The 20,900-nt window shown below is 38.6% G+C and overlaps 1 protein-coding gene across 1 annotated transcript in view; it reads right to left on the bottom strand.

Annotated features, from left to right (window-relative positions):
- The window catches only part of ATG3 (autophagy 3 (APG3)), a 151,715-nt gene extending 143,568 nt beyond the window's left edge, over window positions 1-8,147 (bottom strand). Inside the window, exons 1-4 of the mRNA XM_089416693.1 lie at window positions 7,538-8,147; window positions 5,189-5,259; window positions 4,933-5,040; window positions 4,545-4,708 (exon numbers count right to left, since the gene is read on the bottom strand). Coding sequence (XP_089272819.1) covers window positions 4,545-4,708; window positions 4,933-5,040; window positions 5,189-5,259; window positions 7,538-7,698 — 504 coding nt within the window. The 5' untranslated portion in view covers window positions 7,699-8,147. The remainder of the gene's footprint in view (window positions 1-4,544; window positions 4,709-4,932; window positions 5,041-5,188; window positions 5,260-7,537) is intronic.
- Window positions 8,148-20,900: the final 12,753 nt, after the last annotated feature.

The raw sequence follows: 20,900 nt of genomic DNA, 5'->3' as shown, positions 1-20,900 counted from the left end.
AAGAGATCATTAAAGTTGCAAGTTGCAACTATGATGAGGAATCAACATCCGATGACTAGAAGGACCTGCTGTGACATCTCCATGGAAAATAAGACCTTGATAAATTCTGGAAAAGAAGAAGACCCTTGGCATTGTGCTTATGAATGTGCAGGATGTTGATGTGGCAGGCAAGATGTCATGATAGGTAAATTTGATTTGATGTTCATTTTTTATTTTTGAACATCATCTAAATGGGTTAATACAAGGCTACATCATCTAGTTGTACATGTCACCTACAACCAGCACTCATGTGGTTGGATGGAAGATCCTGAAGGAAACATGACTTGGAAGAGGTAACAGTGTGAAGAAAAGCCAGATGTGGACTAGAAGATCACTTTCCGATGAAAAGAATGATGACATGACTGATATCGTTCACGAAGAAAAGTGATGGATGGTCGATGCCCTACGAAGAAAAGATGACTACCCCACTATAATGAAGATGAAATTCATGACATTGAAAGGAGGAGCTCTACAAGCAACTCAAGGTACCATGATCTCCACCAAAGAACTTGGGTACATTCCTTTTATGGGAAAGGGTATGTCTTCTCGAGTTGAGAGGGAGAGATAGACACATCATTGTTGTCTTCATATTATGAAGAAAGAATGGAGGATTGGGTAAGCATCTAAGATTGGTTTTAATACTCTTTGAGGATGAAGTAGGGCATCCAAGATAAGAGTAGTCGAAAAGGAAATTCCTTGAGGTTGTGTTATTCCAAGATAGGAATTGTCCTAAAAGGACATACCCTGTGAACACCCAAGTGGGGTATGTGCCTTGAGAGACAATGATGATGGTGTCTGTCAGCCATTGGTCTCACCAGCGTTGTGTTATGATCTAGTGGACAGATAGAGTTGTTAGTAAAGGCCTTGCTATGTGACAATGTTGGTTGGTATGATGAGATGCTCTAAGATGGCTTACCAATCCGACTCTTCTTATGAGGATTCTTCAGATTGAGAATGTCCAAATACCTTGTAGAGATTATGAATACCTCCCTAGTTAAGAGGGAGTGTTGAAATATGTAACTAGGTTCGATCTTCATAATGACATATGTAATCATGATTTTATGTATTTAATGTAAAGAGAAAAATAAATTTATTATTGTTGTTCTTGGCATGGGTTTCATGCTCAATAGAAATTTATTTTTAGGTCAAGCACCCATTGAGTGCTTCTAGGTCAATTGAGTTATTGTCATGTATTCAAGACCCATTTGGGCATGTTACATATTGTAAAAGAAATTGTATTTGAGTCAAAATATAGTCAAAAGACCCTCCAAGGCCTCGCCATGGTGCAAAGATCAAGTCAGCCTTCACAAGTGGGCAAGTCAGTGTAAAAGAAGCAATTCGACCTAGTAAGAGACCTATATATAAGGGAGGCTTTAACCTCACTTGATAGACGCACACACTTCATTCAAGTTTGATCAAGAAAGAGGAAAGGGTGCGAAGAAGAGGAGGATAAAAAGAAGAAAAGAAAATCGAGTTTTTGTGACTGTTTTTGGGCTATCTTTCTCACAAATGCGAAGTGTATTAGGGCATCCTTCTGCAGCAGCAAGTACCGAATTGTAGTCATCATCAAGGGCATAGTTTTAAAAATCGGTCGGCTTGAACCGAAAACCAGTCAAACTGGCCAGTTCATTGGGCGACCGGGTCAAACCGGCCAAAAAACCCGGTTGAAGGGTCCATTTCACCTAAATTTCACAAAATCGGACCAAACCGACCGATTTATGGTTAAAACGGTCGGTTCCATGATAGACCGGCTGGTTTATTGCCAGGGCAGCTATAAACCCCATAGAATGCATTTTTGTGAGCTTTAAGGGTGGTTTTGACCTCATTGGATTTCATATGGAGAAACTAGACTTTTAGATTTCACTCAAAATTCAACAAACTTAATGGTTTTCAAGATTTTATGGTTTGGGGGTTTGCAATGTTTCCATTTGATTCTATCATTCGTGAGAGTATGAGATTGGCATTTGATCAAGAGCATGAAGCCCTTTTAAGAACCTTGATGTTGGTGGCATTGATTGTTGAACTTTGTTGATGTCGGTGGTATTGATTGTTGAACTCCTCTACCATGGCCTTAACAAGAATGCACCTTCACTCAAAGGAAAACAACTGGTTAGGCATGCTAATCTTTTTCTACCACATTATAAGGTTGAGGAGATGAACCCTTCACTCAAACCAAAATCATTGGTTAGGCATGTTAAACCTTTTCAATTTCTATCATGTTATAAGGTTGAGCAATCCAAGTCTGAGGACTTTGAGCTAAATAATGTTTATGTATCTCTCGTTGATGATCCCATTTCTAGTAGCGTTGAATCAATGGTGAGTTTCATGAGTGACCATGTTGATCAGTGATTTATAGTTTTGATATCTATTTTTGTTACTACGACTAAAGTTGTAGAGGAGTTTTAGGAGTCCTCAAACTCTGAGCCATATTATTTATGTAGCTCATGTTGATGATCTCTTGTCTAGTAGTGGTGATGAGTTTGATCATGATAAGGAGTGATTATGTTGTTGATCACTGATGTATAGACTTGTAGTAGGTTAGTGACCCCATAGCTTAGAGCATTGTTTTCGAACTCTAGAGGCCATTTAGAGCCTCATTGATTATGTATTTTGTTGTTGATATGTATTGCACTCGATGCCATTTTGATATATTCACCTTTACATGGTATATAGATGAGCAAACCTTGCATATTTTGTCTCTATTGGTTTGGAATCATGGTTTTAAATCTTGAAAAAAGTTTTTTTTATTAAAAACTAATTATTTCATGTATTTTTTTAAAGACCGATTCATTTAGACCTGACCAGTCCTGGTTTGATCGATTCCAGTTTGAAACCCGGTTTATTAGGTGGACTGGTCCAGTCATCGGTTCCGGTTTTTAAAACTATGATCAAGAGTCGAGTTTTTGGGTCATGAAAGGTCTCCTTTGCAAGCCGAAGTAACAAGGAAGGGAAGACAAGTCAAGCGAATGAGAAAGGAGACAAATTCATCCATCTTCTAGCCACGTGTGAACTAGGGTTTTCTACAAAAGAAACTTTTGGAGGTCGAAGTTGCAGAGGAATCTATGGGGGGGTCAAAGTTGCAAAAGAATCTATTGGGGAGTTGAAATAGCAGAAGAATTTGTTGGAGGTTGAAATTGCAGAAGTTGTTGAGGAATTGTTGGAAGGAAAGGTTTGACTTGATCTTGGAGGGTCTGAGTCAAGGGTCATAGGTCTTGGAATTCGTCAATTGAAGTTCTATAAGAAGAGAAGAATTCTTGTGGGTTTTCCTCTCAAGTGGAGAGGTTTTGGCCCTGGTTGATCACCTACATCTTGTGTCCTCTTGTCTCATTGTTCTTTATGATTTGGTAGTTGTTTGATGATAAGAACACTAAATATAATCAAGATAAAGAAGAAGCTAATTAAGTTAAGTAAAAATACATCACAAGCAGTTATCAAAGTAAGAGCAATCACCTAATCTAGCTGCCCTAGATTTTTCAACATGGCTTTTACCCACTGGCCAAATATGCCTACACATGGGCAGTGTCTATACCTCTCCTTACCTCTTTATCTTGGTGGGTTACCTTGGTAGGCAACCCACTATCCTAGCTATAGACTCCATTCTACATGGTTGCTTATTACGGTTAAAGTTTTATTTTAGCTATGGAAAAAGAGTAATGATGGTCTATTTAATTTGCTGTCACATGAAGCTTCTCTTGGAATGATGGCGATCTAATCCATGCCAGCCTATCCTTGCAAACAGAGGTGCAATCACTCAAGGTGCACTTAGAGATGGAAAACCTACAAGGCCATAACATCTTATGGACTATTAGTTTGGGGCCCCTTGCACTATGAGCTGTGCGCCAGCTGGGTTAGAGCCTACTCCTGCTCATGCGCCTTCTCAACCTACCTCTGTAAGTTCATCAACAGGTAAACTCAGCACCAGGCTGGCAGACTCATGCAAAAGCATCATGCAGCATCTCCACTAGCCCGCATCACCATGTGGACAAAGCCTTCCCAAGGCTCTTGCAATCTCGGAGGGGACTAGACCCTAGGAGGCTACTAATGGGTTGGGCATTATGCAGCCCATGGAAGATAAGCTGCCAGTAACCCAATGGGGCCCAACCTCAAATAATGATGGTCAGCCAGTAATTATTCATGAATTTTAAAGTACTCTTGTATATGTATCAAAAATTCTAAACAATTTCTTGTCAAAAAATGTGAGAATTTCAGTTTCTTAATCCAAACCAGATTCCCGTTATGTACCAAGTTTCATGTTTCTGGTAAGAGTTCAGGAAGTATCCTAAAGCAGTCTGCATTTGTGGGAGTGATGTAAATCTTGGTAAGAAAATGGCATCTTTCAATTTCAAGGAGTAGAAGGTTTGATATCAAATGGAATTCGCAAATCCCATCCCTGCATCTTTTTGCATAAAAACTTCTATTAGCAGCCTCAAAAAATAAAGATCAATACACAAATAGTCAGTTTGATTACAATGCAAATAGCCCATCAGTGAAAAAGAAATACTTACTGCATCAACGTCAACTGCATTATCAGGTTCTTCGTATTCAGCCATGTCGGGAATCTCTTCTTCTTCATCAACTCCAAAGTAGGATGAAATGGGCTGTATATGCCTCCTCTCCTGTCTTTCTAATGCATCAATTGAAGGCACATTATCCTCCTCGCTCCTATCGTCTGGAAACAATAAACTATACAATTTAGGGATTGTACTTGTTTCTGTATTTTGTGGGAAATTGTCGCTGATGTCTCATGAAAATTATGTACAAAATGTTACTAATAATATTACTTTATTTTAGCCCATGGGGGGCAGAGCTCAATTGGTGATCACCATCTTTTATTCCTCCTTACATTTTTCATAATTCAAGCATTCTTTTCGAAAACTATAATGCAATAAATACCTTTGGGTGCACCATGAGTTGCTAACCACCCATCATCTTCAAGCAAAAATTCTCCTCCTGTAGCCTCATATTCCTCTTCTAAAGCACTTGCTCTACGAAAACATGGAACTGGATACACAAATGGACAAAGATTTATCACTAGTTTATTCCTATAAGTATGCTAATCCATAATTTAAACCAATGCACCTGTTAAGCTTGACTATGATGCATATGAACATAATGTATTTATAAATGGTCATAAGTTGGATATGCTCACCATTTCTAGTTACTAAGTATTGCTTGTGAGGGGGTAAATACGATTTCCTCTTGCTTGATTCACCTGACTCCCTGGCAAACAAAGAAATATGCACATCATAGCTACACTTTATAAACTTTAAAGAACAGCTTAAGAAGCTACACTTAGTAACATCGAAAAAACACTTAGGGGTTTCAAAGCAACTTCCCAAGAAAGCCAAGGCAAGATAACTAAAAGAATTGTATGCTGACCCAAGTAAAAGCACTGAAAAATGAGCTGCATAAAGGCAACACAAAACTTCACAAAAAACAGTGCATTCTTAAAAAGAACAAAAGAGACATAAAAATTGAATATTAGGCTGGTAATCTCCATGACACAATCTGCAAAATACGTCAAAGAAATAAAATTGCAATTACTGAATATGCATCAATGCAAGTTTGCATGGATTTTGCACCGATCTTCTTTTTGACATCAAAAGGTATATATAGAGACAAATATTCTGAATATTTAACCTAGTTACCCTAGACCATACATATATAAAAGATAAGTGCATGATCAAAAACTAAACAAGTATTAATCTACCATAATGGCAATTTTAATGTTTGTCACGAATTTGAATTTGAGAATTTTCTGAGACATAAACATGGAATCCAAAAGTCATCTGAATTTGCCTTATATAAGTACGCAAGAACTTACTTGTTACCATTATTCAACAAAGTATGCAAGAACGTACTTGTTAACCATAACTCTAAACGAGGGTCAAAGGTAGATTTGTGAGTACTTTTATGCCTGATGTTTCAAGTACTTGACTCTGCAACATGTTTTCAAATACCAACGGTGGTTTCTACATGACAAGCTTACCATATATTCACAATCCTAAAACCAGCTTCAAAAAAGTTTCCTGCTACTCACAGAGAGTCAACCTCCAAACTCGAATGCACCACAAGAAAAGTGAGTGTTGAAGATAAGCAGTGAAAGCAAAAATGAAAAGGAGGCAGAAATATCAAAAAGGAAGAAGAAGACAGAGAAAAGCAGAAGCAGGAAAAGTACCACATGACAAAATGGCAAAAGGGGAGTACCAAACTTCGAAAATTAAGTCAACCCTTTTGTATGTAAAGGACAGGACACCATCATCTGTTTGTAAATGGGCTAAAGGATTTTTCAGAGCAAAAAATCTCATAACATGCATTTTAAATTTATTCTGCACAGTCTTGTAATAGTAATTCTATATCTGAACTAAGTGGGTTAGCTCAATTGGTTCAAATGGCCTGTTTCAAGGCAAAGTTTGTCATGAGGTATCCAATTCTAGTTCGGCTAAGGTTCAAGTCCAGCTGAGTCCCACTGGGTTGCCACTTGCCAGCCACTGTTGTGGCTGCCAATTGATCCACCCTGCATCAGATATTCCGGGGAAGAGGGTGGATCTCACAAGGTTTTCCTTGGAAAAAACTAGCAAGTCTAAGTGGTATCAGAGCATTCAATGGGCTTGGAAATAAGGGAGTATGAGAAAACCCAGAAAACAAAACAAGGTTTCATTTCACAGAGTATGCTCAGCACCTTAAGGTATTCATGGGGGCACCAAGAGGTAGGTATCAAGCATCTGCTGTGCTGGTCTAATATTCAACAAGTGTCTAATATTGGTCAATCTAATATTCATTAAGAATCTGCTGTGTTCTGTGCAATGATATTATTAATTAAATTACTAAAGCGCGTTTAACACTCCATTTTTGAGAGGGAGAAGAGCGAAGATTTTATAGTTATGAAACAATTCCAAAGGCCATAATATCCAGTAAGTGTTTTGTTTTGAAACTTATTACGTTAATTAGCATACATTACGAGAGTATAACGACGCGTGGAGAGTTATTGAGTTTTTAAACTTTTGAATAATTTGTACGGTTTAACTAAAATTTCTTATACATCTTTTTTCCAAATCGTACCGAATCCGGATAACTATATCTCGACAACTATCTGTTGCAGACAGCTACCAGTATATTTACCTATATAAAATCACATTAATAAAACACGCCAATGGACTCTCTCTCTGTACAAAAAGGGTTATACAGTTCTATATGAAATAAGAGAAGTGACCAGATTTGTCATTGTATTGACAGCCCACAAATACAGACCTCAAATTCGTCAGCAATAATTGACAAATAATGAAATCGTTACAGACTTGATTGAAATACCCTAATGGGTATCTGCAATTGAAATTCCACGCGTGTAACCTCAAAACACCCAACAAATTTAAAGCCCAAATCTCATAAGCTAAGTGCATTAAACATGCATACAAGTTGTTTAGATACATTCTAACTCGGCAAATTCCCACAAAATCAAAAAATATTTAGATGGCACAATTTATGCCAGAAAACTTACCAGGACCAGGTAGGGCACTTAGCAACTAAGTTGTCGCCGGCCTGGACAAATTCATCGACTGAGAGAACGCCTTTCTCTTTGAATGCGGAGACTGTACGAGGTCCTGTTATCCTTTCCACGGCTCCTTTGTAAGCTTCGTGGATCTTCTGTGACAGTGTCATCTTATCTTATATTCCCTTCAATTCAACTGAAATTCCAGTGGGAGATTTCAATAACTGGAATTATGAATGCGAATTTAACAGAAACGTCGGCTTCTGCTTGCTTTTCAGCCCCCGCCCTATTGGTAGCTTCTTTGGCATTCAGCGCTTTATATTGGTGAGGCGAAGGGAATCGGAATTTTACCAAAAAGGGTAAATTTCCAAGGCAATCTCCCTCGACGCTGTGGGTGGTTGTTTTTTAATTGCGTAATTGCGTTTTTTTGAAGTTCTGACTAGCGTGTACTTTTGGGGAATCAAACTCAATCTGACCCAGTTAACTTCCATTAATTTGGCATCGGATCGCGGCGCAACCAACTTTCGCTAAAAGGGTTTTACAACTGTGCGAAAAGGGATTTCTCAACTGTTAACCATGAGGGGCTTCGATTGGTTTGTTTATTATTAGTTTGGTGTTTTTTAAGGGAATACGTGCAATCAAGCGCTCGACTTGATAAAGACGTCGAAAGAATTTGCTGCGAGGTGCGATGAACGGGGAGATGATAGATGTAGATTGCTATACATGTCTGCTATTGATAAAATACAGTATTCGTTGTTCTCCCGCCTCTACAGGAATGTACGTATACGTTGATGTTGTCACACGTTTTACATATTTCTTTTAATAAGAGGTTCTTTCTCCTTGGTTGGGTTTTGGTAATGCGGTTTGATCTTGCATCCTTTGAAGGTTTGAAAAAGTCAATTATATTATAAGTTAAATTTTTCATAGAATACGTTTTGTTAATTGTGTTTTTAACTCCGATGGATGGGTAGACGAACAAGGAGATGGGGAGTTTGGGTTGGGCACTTAAGATGGGGAGGGTGGCATTCCCCTATGCACCATGTGTGGCTTTAATGTTAATTATTATGCTTCATCTTATTCTAGTTTTCTTAATTATTTTTCCTCGTTATCTATTGATGAGCTTTGTGTGAGGTTTTTTAGGGGTTGTAAGGGAGTTTTACAGGCAACCCTATAAGCTTGATTCTCAATTTGAATGTTAGTAATTGGTGGTTTGAGTGGTTGTTTCTCATGGGTATTTTTGGTTGGAAAAGGCAAGTTCCAAACATTAGGGCCTCTGGCTTATAGAAGGCATTAAATTCTCATACATTGTCTAGGGTGGATTGGGAGCAACTGAAGGCTCACCACTTTAGTACTGGTTCGCAGTTAGGCACCTCCATTTTTGTCGGGTTGAAATCTAAGGTAATTTTGTGCTTCTAAGTCGTTTGGCTCTTCTTTATCTTCTTAGTTGGTTGTTGGGTAATTATTGGGTTTCAATCCCTCTCTTGGATTAACTCTGTAGTTGGTTTATCTGGTTTACTCCATTTGATTTTGTTTATTCTCAAGTGGGTAGGTTGCAAGCCTTTGGTCTCCTTCTCTTGATTTCAGTTTTTTTGTGGTGTTGTAGTAGGCTAATTAGCATTGCACTATGTTTGTTGAGTCATCCTGCAGGCGTTCCAGAATTCCTATTGTCCCTCTGGTACTGTGGAGAAGGGGGGTTTGCAGTGACTACAAGTTGTTGGCATATTCTGATTATCCCTACGTAATTGGTTTAGTTGGGCCCTTTGTGGAGTTTCACTCACGATTTTATTAAGGATTGTTTTGTTTGGTTGTTTGTTTGGCTGACCATGTCGAGACAACGTGAGCGTGTTCGTTGAGTTGTTGCGGAGCATGGCCAGACCAGTAGGCCTTGCTTTAAGGTTTGGGCCCAGGAGGCGTCAACTGCTTTCTAGGTTGCAACTTCCCACAGTACTCAAGTTGACATTCATCACCTTGAAAGGATTGTTCGTAGAGAAAGGCAATCGTTTCCAAACTCTGAGCTCATCAGTGAAGCCTTTCATTGGCTCTTAGGCCCCGGGAACCCCATGGGAAGGAGAAATCAATACATGCACTCGGTCACCATCCATTGGCAATTAAAGTATCTATTGGGGCAAGTTCTCAATGAAAAACATGACGATCGCAATGAGATCATCTCATTCCTCAACAGCCTTCAAAGGAACCAATGGTGAATGCAAGACATCGTTGCTCCCTTGGATGCATGTTTAGCTTACATGGAGAAGCACATACAGTGCAAATTCTAGCTTTCGATTCCCCCTGGCTCTAGATTAAAGAGCCTTACTTTCGTAACTTTATCTAACTCTTAGATGGGTATATGTTATGTTTTGATCTTGCTGGTGTTTTGGTCTTGTGTGCCCCTTTTGTTCTAGAGAGTAAAGTCTTTTTGGTTTGTTGTAAATTTTTTTAGAAATTACCTATTGGCCAACAAATTTAGTAAGAGTGACGCTGGTATACTTTTGGAAAGTTGTGGGCAGCCATGTAATCTTTTTCTATAAATGATAATATTAATCATTATAATAAATATTTTAGATTAAATTATAAAGTTAATTTTAATTTAAATAAGCTGGGCTAGTGACTGGAGTGAAGTCGTAACAAGGTAGCCGTACTGGAAGGTGCGGCTGGATCACCTCCTTTTCAGGGAGAGCTAATGCTTTTTGGGCTTCTTCGTTTGACACTGCTTCCGGAAGGACTCACATCTGAGTAAAGCTCGTAGATGGAAGTATTCTTTCGGGTCTCGACAGTGAAGTGAAACCATGAGCTTATCATCCCAGGTCGGAACAAGTTGATAGAATCCCATCTCCCATTTGCCTCCCCATGTTGCCACCCAGGCAGGGACATGGGGTAGCAAAAAAAGAGTTAGGGTTTCTCTTCTGCTATTTTGGATATATTGAGGCCTCCATCCCCCGGAGGCCTGCACAATGGGCTATTAGCTTATTTTCTATATTGGTTCTTCCAAGGCTCGACTGATAAGGACCTTTAGGTACTCGACCATAAGGGAGAGGAGAGGAGAGGGAGAGGAGAGGGAGAGGAGAGGTACGTTATGCGGGGAAAGCTTTTTCAGGCCCCATTCTCTTTGTTCAAGTCCAGGTGCTTTATGTTCCGGCGGAGGTTTTGGATGCGTAAGCAGGCTCGACCATAAGGTCTTTAAAATTATCCCAAAGGGGGCAACGCAATTAGTGATCAAAGTAATGTGAGTTTGTGGTAACTAGGAGATCCATGGTTCAAACCTCCTTAGTTGTAACCCAGATTACGAAGAGGGGGACAGGTCATAGACCCAAGAGGTTTATGTAACAACCCTAGTTAAAAATCCATGTAAAAATATATAAGACCATGGTTGATGGGACACGTATTCCAAGCTGAATGTTGGGCATGACATCCTAGTGGGTGTTCATTCGGTTTATTATGGCTAAGGAAATTGGCAAAGGCAATGGCTAAGGCATTAAAAAGGAAAATGGCATTTTTGGCACATTTATTTATGAAAATAATGGAAATTAGGAGAAAAGGAAGGTGAAAGGTCACAGGTTGCATGTGAGGAGGAAAATGAAGGAAAATAATGGAAATTGAAGAAAATAGAGGCCTCATTGATAAAGGCTTCTGAGGATCAATGGGTAAGCTTGGTCAGTTCAGTTTTGGTGGAGTTCTCTTCTATTCTCTCTCTCATACTCTTGGACACTTAGAGTTCTCTTGGAGCACTCTTGGAGAGTGTGGCATACTTGGAGTTTTGGAGCAAGAAGACAAAGAAAGAGCACGAAAGCATAACAGGAATTGGGATCAACAACTATAGTAGGTTTTGCTTGTAGGTACCGAGTTGTATGTATGTTTTCCTCGCTAGTTTCGGCATGCATGGCACATGCATGCAGTTTCTTGGTTATGATATGTCATTGGCATAGAGGATTGCCTAGATTGACAGTGGATTTGCCTAGCCTTTCCATTTCTTGGATAGCCATGGTGTTGTGGGTTTATTTATTTGTTTCTGGTTGGTTCTCATGTTTCCTTTTGCTTGGGTTGAGTTATTAGTTCCTGGAGCCTTGGTTGGACAAACACTCTAGAAGCCCTGTAATGGCTTGGGTTGAGTTACTAGTCCTAGAACCCTTGGTTGGACAAACGCTTGGGAATCCCTGTAACAGCTTGGGTTGAGTTACTAGTCATGGAACCCTTGGTTAGACAAACAGTTTGGAAGCCCTTGGTGGGTTGAGTTACTAGTCCTGGAAGCCCTAGTTGGACAAACACTCTGGAAGCCTAGAAAAGTTGTGGGTTGAGTTACTAGTCCTAGAAGCCCTAGTTGGACAAACACTCTAGAAGCTCGGAATAAGTTGTGGGTTGAGTTACTAGTCCTGGAAGCCTTGGTTCGAACAAACACTCTGGAGCCCTAGAAGGTTTACGTAGAGACCAATTTGATGATGGTTTTGTTATGTTCAACTGTGTGGTGGAACCATTGTTTGATGGGTTGAGGTGGATGGCCTCTGGAAGCCCTAGATGGTTTTGGATTGATGTGTTTTATGAGATCCCACATTCATGCATGGAAATGGCACGAGGGTGAACCACTATTTGGTGGGTTGAGGTGGATGGCCTCTGGAAGCCCTAGATGGTTTTGGATTGATTTGTTTTATGAGATCCCACATTCATGCTTGGAAAATGGCATGGGGGTGAATGGATGAAGAGAGATTTGGCTTAGTCATTCTACGATAAGGTGGAACGTGGTAGTCCCAAACCGAGTTGGCTTTTGCATCATTAATATGAGGTTATTTCTCCTTGTTATCTTATGGGTATTATACTCGTTTATATGTGGATTCTATGGCTATTGTATCCTTGGTATTTTAGTTGTTATTATGTTGGTTATGAATATATATTATGACAATGGCTATTTATAGTTCCCATCATGTTTTTACTTGTATATGAATGAACAATGTATCTATGGCTTAATGGATGAAATTGCAACTAAAGTGATAAGGAAACAATGCCTCATAGCGAACCTCAGATAAGTATGAGACCCCGATGCTTGGATCTTTCATTTACACCTGTAGATTGCATTGATGCCAAGTGTTTGACCGAATGTCAATCTCGATTGGGGATGGTCAAGCCTAGTCCTAGAGTTAGTTTTTGGTTTATTAGTCTTGTCATCATGTGTTTAATGGATTCCAGAAGTTACAACAAGTTTTGGGCAGTGGTCGAAATTCTAGGCTTGAAAAGTTCCTTAAATTCTCGGACTCTAGCATAGGTCTGCTGGAAATAGTCCTTGGACATAGGCATGCAGGCTTGTGGGAGCGTCTAGAGCTCTCTGGACACTGGCATGCCCATAGTAGGGGAGTGTCCAGAGGTTTGATAGCTTAAAGACTCAATGGGACTCAGGGGTTGGTTAGCATAAAGGTTGGGATGTTTCCTAGGAGTCCTATTGCTAGTGTTGAAGGTCTGTATGGTGTGTTTCTGTTGATTCCACTTCCTTAATGTGACTTAGGAGGTCGAATCATATCATAGTAGCCTCTTGTCACATGTTTAGCCCGGTTGGTCGGTTACTTGGATAGATGTGGGAGGAGGGTGTTACAGAGTGGTATCAGAGCATGGTTCACCCCTCAGACTAGATGGGCGGTGTGTTGGTCATTCATTCATGTCGATTGCATATGCGTTCCTTATGCTTGTAGTCCATTTGCTTGTTGCATTTACGTGGTGTTGATCATGGTTGTAGTGACGTCGTCATGTGAAGGTTGATGGTGTTGTTGTGGAATGTGTCATCGTGAGTGTATGGTTGTATATGCATTTGTTATGCATGACAGTGTCTGTAGGTTATTGTGCATGCATTATTATGGTTATGGTTATGGTTATGGTTATGCATGCATAATAGGTTAGACATGAATTGTGAGGTTGTTGTATGCAATTAGGTCATCATGATGATATTTGTATGTTATGATGCTAATGTGTTGGCTAAGTTAGAGCAAGAGATGCAGATCATCAAGTGAAGTTAAAACATTGGACCTCAAGGCAAGAACATGTCGTAATACAAGTTTGTATGTTGGGTGTTGTTCCTTAAGAAACCAATTTCCTAGTTGTAGGGAAATTGTGCTTAAGACATTAATAAATATTATTTATTGTCACTTATTGTTTGTTGTGTTCTCAAATGAAGGACCTGGAAAACTTGGTCTTTAACCCTTAATACATGTATGACCGGAACATTTCAGAATGCCATTTGTTGCTAGATATAAATGATGAGTGAAGAAAGCTTGAAGGAGAAGTTAAAGATAATATGCTGGTTTTTCACAGAAACTACTATCTGTAATTTAGAAGAATTATGAAAATGAGAACTGAATCATAGACAATATGTTGCTTAACACAGAAACTACTATATGTGACTCTTGGAGAAGTTAAAGATAATATGCTGGTCTTTCACAGAAACTATTACCTATAACTTAGAAAGGAAGGTGGAAACTTCAAGTATAGGAGCACTCTTTTAAGGAATTTTAACTTTGTTTACATAAGCAAATAAAGGCCTGCAGCTTCATTACTATGCTTGAAAGAAGAAAACATAACATGACACATGACAGAGAAGGTTACAAAATTATACCCAACAACTCATGGAAACTTCTGATTCTTTCATTAATCAACAATGATATCAGGAATACAGAGGCCTAGTCTCCGGGTTCTCCAAAATTCGAACCCTTTCTTAGTAAAGTTTCCTCTTTTTATACATTGTGGAATAGTTGTTGATTTCTGAAACTGCCCAAACTATCTAACTACTTTTCTAACTATATGAAGTAAAAACTATTACAAAATTTTACAGAGGGTAAAAGACACCTCAAAGAACATGAAATAACAAGAACATAACTGGATTCAGAAGGGGATGATAATTGCTGGCTTGCTCTGTTGATCCGCTGTTGAATTCCTTTGTAAATGCCCTAATGATGCTTAATTCGTTTTAGCCGTAATGAAACGCGTTTAGTTTGTATAATCTTGGGCTTACATGGGCATTCTGATTGGCCAAAATGCAAAGAAACATATCGGATTGTCTTCCTCTTCAACTTCGGCTCTAACCCTGATTTTCCACTTTACACAACAAAATTAATGTGAACCTCTGATTAATACGAAACTCAAAAGAGTTAATTATGCTTTATAAACCTGTCAAATCCACCCGTTCAGTGCTCCGTTGACTTCCATCGCAAATCGCAATCGGCCCGATAATCACTGTAAAACTTAACTTATGCACCCTTAGGTCGCATAACTATGGAAGTGTTGGACTTATGCGTAAATCCTTTATACCTGCGCTTTTCTATTGTAAACCTTTTATAATGAAAATATATTATAAAACATGCTTTTTTCCGCTTTCAATATGGGCTTTGCACAATTTTCGAGGTATACCTTTCCGCCGATACATCCCATCGTAGATCTGCGTTTTTTAGATCATACGGTCTATAAAGGTTTCGGGTGGGACATAAGCCCGGAGAATACTCGCTTGAAATGGGCGGTTTCCTCTCTCGATCCGACTACTACGTGTTAAACAATAAGTGGAATCGGGTGAGTTCCACTAAAAACCGCTTACTGTTTTTTCTCCGCCTGAAAACCTGCTTGTAGCTTGAAATCTACCTTTTAGTACGCCTTGCGGACCCGCAAGGGCTTTTAAATATATATATATATATATATATATATATATATATATATATATATATATATATATATATATATATATATATATATATATATATATATGCTTTGAGTCTAGCCTTTCTATTATAATCCTTTATAATAGAAATACATATAAAATTGCGTAAACAAAATATATATGAAGGGCTTTTGATAAATCAATAAAAAACCTTTACAACCCGCGATAAGAAGGACGCGCTGAGTTATAAAATATAGCATATAAACTATCGAGTCTGGAATCAGATATATATATATATATATATATATATATATATATGTTATGCGATACAACCGCAATTATAAAACATAATATATATGCTTTTGGGTCCAGCCCATGATCGCAAATCACAATCGGCATAAGTCATAAACGTTATGTGATGATCGCGGACCCAACGGAGTTATAAATCATAGTGTAATCAATATCGGGCCCGACCTATCGTTATCGCAGACCCGCTAGTATTATAAATATAATATATATCTTTTCGGGTCCGTCATCACAAATTGTGATCAGCGAAACTCGTATGCATGTATATAAAGGGCTTTTCGATACAGCGAAACCGCCAAACTTTTAAACACAATGTATATATTTCAGTTCCGGCTATATATGTTTTAACATTTGTTTCCTTTGTAAATCCGATATATTTCTTTATTTCTTTTTCATTTCGATATGCACTTATATATATACATATCGGGTCTAGCTCCATATAACCCTTTATATCCAATTCTTTTACATTTCTTCCTTTAGCGATGTCGATATATAATAAACAAAATATTTCATTTCTTTTAGACTTTTCGAGAAGGATAAAGAATATAAAGGAGTTTTATTGAGTTTGAACTCCCGATATTGATATAACTAATAAATAAACCTCAAGCACAATATAAGCTACAACATTGGGCATGCAGGTATGTAGGTTAAGGATTGTTATATGCATTATGGTTATGTGTATGCCTTTCATTTTATTGATGTAATGGTTTCATACATGATAGATGCTAGTTGATCAATGTAGTCATATACACATGTGTCGGATCGTCATGAATGATAGTTGGTTGTATGCATTGTTGTTGTTGTTTCGTGTTAGATAACTTGATGATTATGTTATATGTTATTGATGAGTATGTTATAGGTTAACTTGTTTTTGTTATATGATAGTGAACTTGATTATTAGGATGTATGTTGTTGGTGAGCATGATATATAACTTCTTGTTGTTATATGCTAGTAACTTGATGATTGGGGTTATTACATCAAGATCTTGATGTTATATGTATCGTACTAAATTGGATTGGTCTATGAAAATGGTTAGGGTTGTGACATTCAAGTATGAGTTAATATGTTGTGATATTATGTCATACTAATCTAGACTAGTTGTGCAGATATGATTATTATGTATTGTTAAACACACATGGGCAACTAGAAAATATGAAAGATAAAACATGCAGTACATTTTTTATTAACAACTGATATACATTTATAGTACAATATCTGACTGTTGGGTTCCACATCCCAAGGTCTCTTGGACTCCTTTTGTCCATTCGACTTCCACACTAACCCACTTAGGATTAGGTGTCCAACATTCCCCCCCTTAATCCGAAGGGTTATGTATGAGTCCAAGAAGAGAGCTGAAATACAAAATGTGCAAAAATGCATGGCAGCACTAGGCTGAATGTGCTCTATGAAATGTTGGTATAAAGGGCGGTGGTTTAAGGATGACCACCAACACTGGAACTCTTAGTGCAGTTCCCGGAACTCTTCCAAAACTGGCAAGAAGCTGAAGTCTTCTGCTAGAGGAAGTGATCCTATTGTTTTAAAGAGGGAAACCTTCAACCATAAAAGGGAGGTCTCACCCCGCATAAAAGGTAAAACTTCAACCTGAAAAGGGAAGTCTCAAACTGTGATGGTTTAAGGATGACCAACGACTCTGGAATGCTTAATGCAATTCCTGGAACTCTTCCAAAAACTGGCAAGAAGCTGGAGTCTTCTACTAGAGGAAGTGTTCTCAATTTTGTTTATGGAATTCTTCCAAAACTGGCAAGAAGCTGAAGTCTTCTGCTAGAGGAAGTGTCCCAGATTGCCAACTGAAGGCATGTTTAGGGGCATCTTTGTTTCTGGCTACAACTCTGAAACTGGTGTGGCAGGTTGTGGCTCAGACTCGCTTGATGTGGCTTTGAAGCTTGTAGATGACCATCATTTCCCCCCCCTGTCAGATACAAGGTGAGATGATGGAGAAAACTCAACTGCAAGATTGTTCAATATTCTGGAACAAGTTCTGACATGTGTTTGGAATATCTTCTTGGCTGTTGATGCCCATTGCCAAGAAGCGATCCATCCAAGATGAATCTTTGTTCTTGCAGGGTGTTTGTTTCTGAAGCATCTGTGTGAAGAATGGCTGGTTTTATGACAATGCTTACATGGATGAAGATCAAAACAGTGATCTTTCAAATGGCCAACTCGGTCACAGTGTTGGCATTTCACAATCTGTTGTTGTTGTTGTTGCTGTGGAAGAGGGGCAGAGTCTGGAACAGCTGAAGCTGAACTGTCATAAGGAGCAGGTGAACTGTCATGAATGAATCCAGCACTCTGAAACTAAATGGGCTTGGCATAGTCTGGAATATGAAAGGACAAGTCCTTGTCATATCCAAGACCAGTTCTGTGCTTGTTGTGGACAAGTTGTTCCCAAGGTCTGATGATGGGCTTGGGAAGTGCAGACTGAGTTTCTGCATCTGCATGTACAACTGCTGCTTTATTTGAATGAACTGTAACATTATTGACTTGCTGCTGATGGGTGGTTGTCTCAATGTTCTGAACAAAAACAGGTTCAGAATGATGTCTATTTTGATGTAGCTCTTCTTGCTGTAGCTGTGATTCAAGCTGCAAAAAATCGATCTTTTCTTGTGCATTTTGCAAATAAGTTTGAATGTCAAAAAGAGTTTCTTTGTTGACTTTTACCATCCCATCAACAGTGGAATGAATTAGGATATTCAATAACTTTAATGCATCTTCAAGTCTGGCCATTATCTCAATAGATAAACCCTGATATGCAAATGATTTTTGCCACAATGTTCTCCACGGTGGGTGATTTTCGTAAGTTTATTCACTGTACATTGTCTTTTAATGCTTCCACATGTAGTAACAGTCTCCAAATAAACTTATATTATCCAATAGCAAATTCAGAAATTAAATGCAACGGCCATTAAGTGATAGCTACTACATAATGGACTTTTCTCATTCAAAAACTTAACTAAACAACGAACAGATTGGAAGATAGAACCTGATAATTAAATGTCAGCGAACACAAATTAGTAGATATGCAATTATCAGTCCCCAAAATGGCACCTCAACATTTGTTTATGATGTACGCTGCCCAGGAAATGGAAGAATAGATTCCCTCTTCACCACAGTCCTTGTATCATCATCAAACCACACTCATTCAACTTCTGAGATAGCATACAGTCCCTTCAATGCAGCTACATCAATAACAGAAGGTGGAAACACGCAAAGAATACTTTAATCCATGAAGAGGGATGAACCTTCAAGGTTTCAAACCATATAACAATCCACCACAGAGAGCGTATGTAGAAGAACTAAAGAATATAAGAGCCAACAATATTTTTCATTTATTAGATATGCAATAAAGTTGACCCTTGCTATCACTATCTTCACCACTATTTTGCTTCTCCATAATGCTAGGCATCCTCCTGCAAACAAAAGGAGTTTGACCTCACTGATTTCTCTTTAACAGGTTCTAGAACTGTGAATTCAATACCGTGTGAGTACTCCACCCTGCCCAACAGTCACATGGTATTGATATTCTCATCAACTTCAGTTTCAAGCTTATAACTTAAAATAGTCCTCCAGTAAAGCTAAGTGTGCACAGTACCAGGTTATATTTCAGTATAAACGAGCCATCAAGTACATGAAAACTCCCGTATGCCAAGCTTAGAGCGTTTCATCTTTCTATTTTCCAGAAGCTAAATGAATCAAGTAGCGATGTTATTTAAAAGAAAACTTTTGTATGCCTTTAACCCCAAAGAATCCTAACCATGGTTTTCGTGCTTCAACTTACAAGAAAACTTCAAAATTGATTAATTTTATGATCAAACTTCAAAGCTTTAAGCAATTGTGAACCATGGCTCTCGAGGTTTAAGCTTGAAGGAGCTTCAAATTGGATTATTTGGGAAAATTCTGACTACAGACTTCAATCATTTTTGAAATAGTATTCTCGAGCTGCATCAGCTTCAAGAAAGCTTAAAATCACCTTAATCGACAAGTGATCTTCCCTTGTAGATGATTTCAAACGTGTTTGAAGCTTTCACCTTGAAAGGGCTAAATTGTTGCAATCAAAGGTCACCCTTTAATCATTTCTAGATCATTGCTCTCAAAGCTTTACTAGAACCAGCGAAGCTTGAAACCAGCTCAATTTCACGATTTCCTCTTTTAGCAAAACTCTCAACCATGCTCTTCAAACTTTTATCTTCACAAAGGATTGTTTGTAGAGTCAAGCTACTTCCGTCCAGCAATTTCGAACCAGTGCTCTCGAGCCTTCGCAAACCAAGGAATCTTGCAGGGAAAAGCGCCTATTGATCTTCAGTATTCAAGCACTTTCAAGCCGTCCATCTGAAGCTTTAATCTGGAAAAAATCTTGGTTGGTCTAACAATACTACTAAACAGAATTCAAGCAATTTTTTAACAACGGCCGCCAATTTTTAAGCTCGAGACTTATCAAAAGTTTCGTATTTGTACCTTACTCGCGACCTTAAAGCTTCAAAACAGTTTAATTCAAAAATCTTGCGTCTCCCACGCAGAGATACCATTCAATAAAATTGTTGATACCATTCAATAATACGCATTCACCGTTAATGTATTAAAGCAGCAGATTCATTCAACACCACAGCGTTAATACGCATTCACCGTTAATGTATTAAAGCAGCAGATTCATTCAACACCACAGCGTTAATACGCATTCACCGTTAATGTATTAAAGCAGCAGATTCATTCAACACTACAGCGTTCAAATGATTCAAACGTTAATACTCAACCCATTCAAACGCACAGGCATATGGAATGAATGCATATACAGATTTGGAATGAACTCCTTTTGTCGGCACCGCTTTAATATTCAACAGGCATTCAACTGTTATGGACAGCGTTGCCACTCAACTGCGTTAACCCATTCAATAAAACAAACGTCGATACCATTCAATAATACCACTACACAGCGTTACGCATACCATTCAATGATACTACTAGACAACGTTACCAAATGCATTCAACTTCGAACCATAACGCATTCAAACTTCGAACATAACGCATTCAACCAGGAGCTGGACCTTCATCGATGGTGGCGTATCTTTGCAGTGGCACCGTCAGACCTCAGCGCTAAAACAGGAAATGACAGTGTTATAAAAATTGACAGTATGGACAGATGTGGAGTGCTGGCAGAGGCAGGTTATTTCAGGTCTGAGGGGAATAAGGTAGAGTCAGAGGTCAGGTAACGCAGAACTGACATATATATAGAGACCACAAAACAAGTGGCTCAAATTGGAGCAGGATCAGCAATTGCCCGCTCCGATACCATGTTAAACACACATGGGCAACCAGAAAATATGAAAGATAAAACATGCAGTACATTTTTTATTAACAACTGATATACATTTATAGTACAATATCTGACCGTTGGGTTCCACATCCCAAGGTCTCTTGGACTCCTTTTG

The sequence above is a fragment of the Pinus tabuliformis genome, chromosome 6 (genome assembly GCF_031772625.1).
Source record: "Pinus tabuliformis cultivar Carrire ecotype Pingquan chromosome 6, CPIR1, whole genome shotgun sequence".
Classification (NCBI taxonomy): domain Eukaryota; kingdom Viridiplantae; phylum Streptophyta; class Pinopsida; order Pinales; family Pinaceae; genus Pinus; species Pinus tabuliformis.
The sequence above is the reverse complement of the archived record's forward strand: the minus strand, read 5'-3'. Positions and strand labels throughout refer to the sequence as shown.